Source organism: Chinchilla lanigera, unplaced genomic scaffold (genome assembly GCF_000276665.1).
Source record: "Chinchilla lanigera isolate Chin_1 unplaced genomic scaffold, ChiLan1.0 scaffold00149, whole genome shotgun sequence".
Classification (NCBI taxonomy): Eukaryota; Metazoa; Chordata; class Mammalia; order Rodentia; family Chinchillidae; genus Chinchilla; species Chinchilla lanigera.
Genome location: NW_004955550.1, coordinates 2,483,131 through 2,493,485, shown reverse-complemented (window position 1 = coordinate 2,493,485; position 10,355 = coordinate 2,483,131). Strand labels below are relative to the sequence as shown.

At 37.4% G+C, this 10,355-nt stretch overlaps 2 gene segments (V, D, J or C); both read right to left on the bottom strand.

Annotated features, from left to right (window-relative positions):
- Positions 1 to 2,151: 2,151 nt before the first annotated feature.
- LOC102003493 lies at positions 2,152 to 3,156 on the bottom strand. The segment is given in 3 exon segments: positions 2,152 to 2,546; positions 2,757 to 2,904; positions 3,052 to 3,156. Coding segments are annotated over 2 exon segments (447 nt in total).
- Positions 3,157 to 7,933: 4,777 nt separating this feature from the next.
- LOC102017607 lies at positions 7,934 to 8,630 on the bottom strand. The segment is given in 2 exon segments: positions 7,934 to 8,358; positions 8,509 to 8,630. Coding segments are annotated over 2 exon segments (381 nt in total).
- Positions 8,631 to 10,355: the final 1,725 nt, after the last annotated feature.

Below are 10,355 nucleotides of genomic sequence, written 5' to 3'. Positions count from 1 at the left end.
TTGTTCTTTTTCACGGAAATATTTTATTTCTCCATTGAATTTGAAGGATAGTTTGGCAGGATACATCAGTGTTGATTGGAAACTCTTTTGTCTCAGGACCTTTAATACTTCACTCCAAGCTCTTCTCATTTGGATGTTTTGTGTTGAGAAGTCTGCCATGATTCTGATGAGCTTTCCTTTATAGGTAATCTGGTTCTTTTCTCTGGGAGCTTTTAATAATTCTGTTATTTTGTTGAAGATCTGAGATCTTGACTATTATATGTCTGGGTGTAGTTTTATTTTGGTTGTGGTTAGTTGGAGTTCTATACGCCTCATTTACCTGTACATCAGTTTCTGTTTCCAATCTTAGGAAATTTTCTGCTATTATTTCTGTAAATATTCTTTTTATGTCATTTGTATTGCCTCTTGCTGTTTCATTGACTCCTAATGGTTGTACATTATTCCTTTTTGCCTCATCTTGCAGCTGTTGAACTCATTTTTCCTAGTTCCTTGTTGATTTTAAGAGATCCTTTCTTTCACGATCACTAGCGGCCATGCTGTCTTCAAAATCTGTAATTCTATCTTCCTCTTCATTCAACTGGTTTTAACAGGTTTCAGTGGAAGCTTTGATTTCCTGGATTTCTCTTTGAATCTGGTTCATGCATTCTAATTCAATAAAAAAGCAATTTTTAAGGAGAGTCAAAGCAGAATTATCTGATCGCTGAGCACACACAGCTTTACTTTCAGCTCCAAAGGTCAAAGCACCTTTTAAGTACATATCACCTCTAAACCAGTTATGATGAAAAGTCTAGATCTTGCTTTTACTTATTCATGGATTAGCAGTTCACTAGCCTTGTCTATGAGTATACATAAACAGTCTATAAGGCAAAATATCAATTTTATTAAATGATATTCTAGTGTATGTATTCACCTTTAAATGTACTATATTTCTGTTTCTGTGAGTTAATGACAGATCAGATGCATTCCTTCAAATTTATCATGATTTTTAGCAGTCTTCATTTTGACAAAAGCAGAACCTATGAAGTAAAGTTACAAAAAAAGAAGATAGTAAAAGAAAAACATTATCTTCCCACCACCCACAGAATACTGTTTTAATGCCTATATATATATGTTTTTCTCATTAGTCACATAAATACTTATATAATGCTTGAATTATGGTTCAACTTTTCTGACAACCCAGCAGGAACTTCACACTTAGATTGTTCAACCAGGATTCACAGCCACATGTGGCCCTTCTGTCCTTTAACTACATTTTCTGAAACACTGACAGTTGGAGAGCCTGGGACAGTCACTCTGCTGTTGTAGGTGTCACACTGGGTGCCACACTGCAGAAAAATTTAAGCAGAAAGTCTTCCAGAGGGGCAGTGGCAGAAGGTGGTAGAAGAGTTGGTGCAGCTCTGAGGGGTGACTTGATCTAAAGCACGACTAGGCTGCTGGGGAAGGACTTTCCCCACAGGAGGCTTTCTGAGAACCTCACAGCCATGAGGTGAGAACTGAGTGTCTCTGAAGGAAAACATTGGTCAACATATTGCCATGGCCCCATACACTTTTCCTTCCTCTTAGGTGATACTCTATTGGTAGATAGGCCCCATCCAAAAACCCCAACTATTTAAGCAGAAGTAAAATACTGTTATGGCTTGTGTCTAGATGTCCCCTCATGCTTCACATAGGTGGGGCTTTCTCAGAGGTGGCTAGATCTAGAGTGTGATGCTGGAATTGATTCATGGTGCAATGGTAGGATCAAGGGCACTAGGATTAAGGGTGTGAGTGCTACCCACCCTAAGGAGCCCAGAAAGATATAAGGGACAGAAAGAGCTGTGGGTAGCCCTTGCTTGTTTTGCTACCTTCTGTCCACCATGAACTGTTTCTCCCTGCCACCCTGCCTTGGAGCCAGCCAATTATGGACAGAAACTTCTACAAACTGTGAGCTGAATGAACCTTTCCTTCCTTAAATTTGGGTGTCGGGTGTTTTGTCTCAGTGATGAGAAAAGTACCTAAGACAGATACCATGACAGCCTCACCCTGGGAAAGAGCCAGATGCAGCAGTTAACTTTACCTACTGAGTGAGGATATCTTTAGGCTATGACAATACCCAAAATCAAGCTCAAACCCAATCATGTCTGAGAGACATGCCAGCTTATACTTATGTGATCATATGCAACATAATAAGTAATGCCCCTGTTCAACCTCCTGACTTGCTGACAATTTCCTAGGTAGGTTTTTGTACTGGCTGCAGGTGCCTGGGGAGGATGGTGCACCCACCACACAGATGTAGGAGGCAGAGTCGCTGAGCTGGGAGGCTGTGATGTGCAGGGAATTGTGCTTGGCAATTTCATCCAGAGTCACTGTGTACCTTCCACTCAAAGTTTTGTTCTCAGGAGAGTTTATGACTGTCAGCAAAACAGGACCTCTCCCTGTGTCCTGTCTGTACCACCTTAAGTTGTTAAAGGGGCTCACAGTGTAGTCACATTGAAGAGTGAAGTTCTTTCCTTCCAGGACAGCCAGGGATGTAGGACTCTCCTCCACTGGGATTTTGCCAGTCCCACCTATTCAGAAAGCAAAATGGAACTCAACAGCACAATCTTCCTACTTTCTAATTTGCACCCTTTCTTTACAACATACATGAATCTCAGACAAACTAGACAGTGGCCTCATTTTATTCACTCCTCCTCCCCCAGTAAGCTACACCTTTGCCCCAAATCCCAGGAAAATGTTCCCTGACTTCCTGTTTCAACCTAATATTCCCCATAACTTACAATAAAAATAAAGCCACAAAGCCACCAAGGAGATCTTCAGATGATTCTCCATCCTTATTCTGCAGAGGTTGGCCCCAAAAGCTGACTTGCCTATTCATCATCTTCTCTTCCTTGCAACCATAAACAAAGGGATTCTCAGGAGTATGTGCTGCCAATCAGAGAAAAGAATTAACTTCACAAAGTCACATCTGCAGGCAGGGGCAATGCACATGTTGCCACCTTGGGGACAGAGCTGTAGTTGCTCAGAACCTGTGGGTAGGCTTCTTGCAGTGTTTCTTTCCTCCTCTGTACTTACCATAGGCATGGTGATACACACGAAGGCTGAGCAAAGTCCAGGCTGCCGTGGAATTACACTTTGTTGAGGGTGAAGGCACAGAAACTGAGGAGAGACACTAGTGAATGGTAAGTGCTGGAGACTGTGACTATTTCATTTTTATTGCTTCTATTTTCTCAATGAAATCAAAAATCAGTGATGGTGCGCAAGTGTGATATGCTGGAATTTGTGTTAAATCTGAGACTTTCTATAAAGAAGTCGATAGCAAAAGAAGTGAAAACAGTATATCATGTGAAATCAAAAAGAAAACTGGTATAGTTCAGTCATACAAGACAATGTAGATTATCAAAGGGTTAACCACTGAGAAGGGTGTGGTGGTGATTTTATGTGTCTTCTTGGCTAGGAAACAGGAATACTCAGGTATTGTTCTAACACTAGTCTAGATGGTATGAAGGTGTTGTATAAGATTGACATATAAATCAGTAGACTTTGAGTAAAACGATTTTATCTCCATAATTTCAGTGAGGGTGTTAGTTGAAAATCTTTAAAGAAAATTAGGAAGAAGAAACTCTGCCCTCAGAGGGGTGCTAACCTTGAGACGGCCACAAAATCAACACTTTTCTGGCTCTCCATCCTAACACTTCCCTGTAGAAGCTGGATTTGTCAGTCCCCACAATTGCAGGGACCAGTTCCTTAAAATAAATCTAGATAGGACAGAAAGATATAGATATGGATAACATAGCTATATAGAGAAATAAGAATATAGCTATAACAATCTAAAATCTATATGTGCCTAAGTAATATGATACAGTATTTACCTATATTATTTATTTTTATAAACTTTCATGATAATGTACCATATTTCACAATGATATAATTGTACAATAAGGCTGGGTTATAATATTATAAAATGAAAATAAGTGTAGGGTAAGCAACATCAAAATATTGAAACTGTTCAAGGAGATAGAAATGTTAAATAGCCTGATCTGAACACTACACCCTGTCTACCTATATCAAATTTCTACACTGTACTACATTACCTTGAACAATTAAATTTTTAAAATACTAATAGTGAAAACAAAAGCTAAAATTGTATCAGTAAATAAAACATATACAAAAGAAAGATTATCATTAAGTCAAAATTTAAACTCTTGCCACATACAGCTGAGAAAAACTAAATGAAAATGTAAGTGAAACAGAAATCCAAGCAAACTAAGCATGTAGGATTGGGTTCTTCCTGCTTCTCCTGTGTGCAAAGACTGAAGCCTTTCCCTCACCTACAGGGACTGGAGAGAAGTCCCCAGAGAACATCAGCTTGGGTGGCAAAGGAGCACGATGTTAGGAGTCGCTGGAGCTGGAAATTTGTCATATGTGTGAGGGCAGGACAGAGCCAGAGCACCTCAAGCAGTCAAGCTATCTCAGTCCTGAGAAAAACATCCTTCCTGGACAATTTCAGTTGTTAGTCACTAGGTAACACTTCCTCTCATGATACTACTTTGCAAGGGTATGAATAAACACACTTACTATTTTTGTCAGTCCTCTTGCCCATCAGGTAAGAGGCAGCTCCACCTGACCCAGCTCTTGTCTCTTGTCTTTATTTTCGTCATACTCAATGCTGTTCCTCACCTGTGTACACTGAGAGACCAACTAGGTCCCCTACAGCACAGGAGGAGAAATCAAGGTTAGCCAATTTAGTTCTTGTACAATAGATATTGTGAAATGGGAAGAAATTGTTCAAAAGAAAAAAGGAACTAGGATGAGGGGACAGGGGAAAGGAAAGAATGGAAAAGGGAAAAAAACAAAACACAAAACAGGTATATTAACAGTTGCTCTTAATTCATTGAAAAAAGAGGTTTGTGCTAATACTGTTTGGAGAATTTTTTATTTGAAAGAGAAAAAACAGTAACAAAATAACAATAATGAAGACAAAAACAAAACAATACAAAAACAATAAAAACAATACAGGATTTGAAAACAAGATGATAGGAATTAACAATGGTTGTCATATTACATATTATCTTCAACAAAGTTGCTCAGATTACCAGATGTAAGAATGCAAGATTGTTCAAACAATTAAAGACAATAAAAAGTAAAAAAAAAAAAAAAATAGAAGTGAAACAGAACTTCATTAAACAAGATGGCAGGAATTCAGCAAAGGTTGTTATATTGTACATTGTTGTCTTCAAATTAGTTATGCTGATTATCAGATATAAGCATGCAAAATTGGTCAAGAGAAAAAAATTAAGCCTTAACTGTACCTTTCAATAAACCAATAGACATCAGCAATACATAAATCTCAGCTATCCTTGTACATACATATATATTTTTTCTTTTTTTAATTTTGAAGAGAAAATTTTTTAAAAGAAAATAACAAAGGCATAAACAAAACAACAAAAATGATACAGAATTTCAAAACAAGGAGATAGGAAATTAACAATGGTTGTTATATTACATATTGTTATATTCAAAGTAGTTACTCAGATAACCAGATATAGGCATGTAAGATTGAATTACACATTAACTGTTCCTTTCAATAAACAAATAGAAATTAGTAGTACAATTATCTTAGCTATCTTGTGTACATAGATATACCTATTTTTCCCTTCCTTCTTTCTTTTTTTTCTCTTTTCCCTCATCCCAGCTGTTCTTTCCTATTTGAGCAGTTGCTTTCCCTTTCACAATATTTATTGTACTTTCCATATTTTATTTACTCTCTCAGGTTCTTATACTAGGGAGGCAATATGATGTTTACACATGTGAGTCTGATTTATTTCACTTATGAGGATGGTCTTAGTTGTATCCATTTATCTATAAAAGCTTCTAGTTTATCTTTCTTTATAGCTGAGTAATACTCCATTGTATAAAAATACCACATTTTTCTTATCCATTCCTCAGTTGACAGACATTAGGGTTGTTTCCAGGATTTAGCTATTACAAATTGTGCTGCTACAGACATGGGTGTTTGGAGAAATTTTTATGTCCATATCTTGTACAGAGTAACTACCCTAAAGATAATGATACTCAGTGTATTAACTATTGCTGTTGTCCTATTATTTTGCTATGAAATATTATTTTACTTTTTTGCATAAAATAAAAAATACTTACTATTAAAAAATTTTAGCTCCATGAATGTGAGATCTGAGACAAGAGCAAAAAGACAGAAGTTTAAAAAACAATTAACAGTCAGACAAAAAAGAGAATTTGGAATGAAAGAAAAACAAAATACCAAAAAGAAATGAAATATAGCTGCAGAAAAGAATGAAACTAAAATGAGAAGATTCTATACCCTGTTATAGCAGAAGGTAAGGAAGCTAAGTCTGAATAACAGCTTTCAAATTCATATCACTAGTCCTTCTACCTCCATTCTTTTATTTTTTTGTTTTTTGTTTTATGTTTTTTGGTGCTGGGAATCAAACTCAGGACCTTGCACTTGCCAGGCAGGCACTTGTGCCGCTGAGCTATATCCCCGGCCGCTCCATTCTCTTATTGTTGGGAATATTTTATTAATTATTCATAGTGGCCTGTTACACTTCAAATGGGGAAACCACATCATCAAAATTTTATGTGCTCATTGTGTGCACCAGAAACAAGAATGCAGGACATAGGCAGCTGCAATAGTATTACTCATGAGCAATACTGGACAGCAGTATTGTCTAAGAACTTCTCATTTCTATATTTGGACTGTTATGGACTTCACTGTGTCTCACCCTAACCCAAAGAACCTCAGAACATGACTGCATTTGTTTTTGTTTTTGTTTTTGTTTTTGTTTTAAAGATAAAAGGAGGGAAACCTTAACAGACATACAACATTTTACAACATATCACAAGCACAATACATACAATACAGAGTTACAAACAAAGTGGTAGGGAATTAACAATGGTGGTTGTATTACATATTGATATCTTCAAAGTGGCTCATGACTGCATTTGAAGACAGGACCTTTAAAGAAGTATTAAGATAAAGTGAGGTCCCACAGGTGGGCTCTACTTCGGTATGATGGGTATTTTCTGAATAAGAGGAAATTTGGGAACAGGAAAGCAAATCATCCCACAAAGACCATGAGAGGACTCAGTGAGAAGGCCGCCAACTGCAAGCCCAACAGAGAGGCCTCAGGAGCAGCTAATCCAGCCAACACCTTGATCTTGGACTTACTGCTCTCAGAACTGGAGAAAATAAATTTATATTTAAGCCATCAGCTGTGACATTTTGTTATGGCAGCCCTAGAAACACAATTTATCAATCCTAGAAATACAATTGACTAAATACAAATAAATTTTTAATACTCCATTATTATATTAAACTGATCACAAAAAACAAAGAGATCTTGAGTGTCTGTAAACTTCATTGCAAGGGTGGTTTGTATTCAGCTCCCCGCCCACAGCCCCAGGCCAATTTTGTCTGTTTGCTACAGTTTCCTAGAATATGATGTGGCACAAACAAAACCAGGAAATGTTTCACCCACTCCTTCCAGAGATGTGAGCACACATAGGACCCTCTCTTTCCCCCTTACTCTTATATTTCTTTTGTTATGAACCAAGTGTTTCTTGGGATGAAGCTTTATCAGGATCACTCCCTTCTCCCCAGTTTAGGAGGAGACATTAAGCACTTGCATTCTCATATGCCACAGTTGTGTCTCTACACAAAACATTTCACTGAAAGACTTAGAACAAGGTCTAGAGTATAGAATTACATGTGGGGATGAACACATAGACCATTTTACTTATCCTGAGGTTTTGTGCATTAAAAGTCACAAATTTCTGGCACAGTTGATGAACAGTGTCACAAATCTTCTCTTTCACTATTAAAGCATCTTGTGTGAGGCACATTTACTTCTTCTGACGTATTTTTAGCATTTATTTGGATGACTTTTACAGAACAACATTGGTCATGTGGGGGGTTGTAGGGAGGTAAAAATAATGGATTAGTTCCTGGTCCCTAAACCACAGTGGATCCTAGAGGCAGACTCTCAGCACTAAGGACCCTGGTTGCTGCTTAAAGTTTGTGCTCGGCTCCCCCTGCAGTTCCTGCCACTGTGTCACCCAGAGCACAGTAGTACACAGCCGAGTCTGACGCTTCCACTGAGGCTTTCTCCAAGTGGAAGGAGCTGGCGGCTTTATCATATGTAGCTTCAAAACCTCTGTTTCTTGCCTGTTCATTAGCTGTAATGGCTTTTAGGAGGAGTTGTGGACCTTCTCCAGGGTACTGGACATACCAAAATAGGCTTGCATACTGCTGGGTTTCATAGGAACAATTCACAGTTAGGGAACCCCTTTCAAAGAGGGTCACTTGGCCTTCTGTCTGGGTCACTGAGTCTCCACTGACTCGTCCTAAAAAAGAATAAAGTAATATCAAGTCTGTGCAGCTAACTTTGGTCAACACATGGCTTCTGCCTCTGAGAGAAAATTATGGTTAAAAATTGCATCAACAACATGGAACTAAATTTAATGGTACTAAATTTAATGTGTCATTTTACTTACCAATCATTAAGAATAGTAGAATCACTGGTCCTGAAAAAGAGTTCATTTCCAGAGTCTCCAGAGTCCCTGAATCTTGACTTCTTAATGTAAAGAAAGTTTAATCCGTGAAAGATGAATGTGACTCAGAAGTAAAACCGGAAAGTGTGTGTGTGTGTGTGTGTGTGTGTGTGTGTGTGTGTTATGAACATGCACCCCCTTGTGGGCAAGAAGCTAAATTCAGCTGATTATTAACCTGTTCTTTCAAAAGTCAATGCTGTGTTTCCACTTCTGGCTTTTTTATCAGACAGCTGTTAACTGTCAGGTAGTCTATGTAATTCTAAAGAATAGTTGGTACTTTCAATAAGCTTACCTTTACCCTACACATCAACTTACTTGGAAACTCCATACCATGATATTTCTAAGAAGAAATTAATTTTACTTGTTCTTATTCAGCCATTTAGGCAACCCTGCACCGGAAAATCATATAAGCAGGTTTTAGGATAAAATATAACACATGTTCAGTAACCTGCAGGTGAAGTTAGGTGGTACAGAATTAAACTTTTGTTCATTGTACTATTCCCTCAGAGGGAAAAGTATAAGAAGTTAAGCAGCAATTAACAAATATTTCTTAAATTTACAAATGAGTGGATAAATGAATTATTTTTTGTTAAGAAGTGCCACTACTTAAAATATGTTGCACCAATTATAGCAGATGAAATGTAATAAAAGCTTCTAAAGGAAAAAGGGAAATTTTACATTACATATATTACTTAAAATATGAAAAATAGCAGAGGGTGTAACTTAGAGGTACAGTGGTGAATAGTGAGTATGAGCTCCAGGTTCCCAACACTGCAAAAAAAGAAGTTATATATGTAGGGGCTGGGGATTTAGCTCAGCGGCAAAAAGCGCCTGCCTGGCAAGCGCAAGGTCGTGAGTTCAATTCCCGGTACCGGAGAAAAACCAAAAAAAAAAAAAAAAAAAAAGAAGTTATATATGTATATATAGTTAAAGTTATTTAATCTCCTATAAAATTATCTAGCATTGATTTCCTCTGACCCAGGATAACAAAAATGCCATACATAATATGAATGGCCTTTCTATAATTCAATTCTTTATTACATGTGCTTCAAAATTATTATTCTGATTCTACACTTTTCTTGGAAATTTTGCCTTAAGTATGATTTCTACATTTGTCTGTCTGCTAATAGTACTGACCAATGTAGTACAGTGAAATTACTGTCATCACAGCAAAGGATACCACCAAATATGGATTTTCCTCCAAAACCAAAGAATGAGCTCCATCTCAGCTTCTAGAATTAGTAGAAAGATGTCTGCTGATATGGAGAAACATCTCATAGAAAGATGATAGTTCTTTGTTTATAACATTAGTTAGGAATTAAAGTAAACATATATCTTTGGCAATATCTCCTCTTACTGATAAAGCCAAATCTTCAGAATTAAACAAAAAGTAATCTCCTCAGAAAGTTTGTGATGATTCTAGGTGATTCTATGTGTGACCCAGGTTTACCAAATAGTCTTTGATGACTGACCTATGTGGACAGTTGAAATCAGAGTTGAGAACTTCTGAGCCCAGCAAGGAAAGAGCATCTAAGCCTCACAGGTTTAAAAACATTTCCTTTATGGTAGTACAGAAATGACAAAATCAGAAACAAAAATACCTTACTTGTGGCATTTTTTACAATTCAACATATAGCAAAAAGGCTGCATGAGAAGGGAAGAAGCCAGATGAGAATGAATGATGCCTTTCTTAACAACCTATTTGTTTTTTTGTTTTGGTTTTTGCCGGTACCAGGAATCAAACTCTCGACCTCGCACTTGCTAGGCAAGCGCTGTGCCACTGAGCTAAA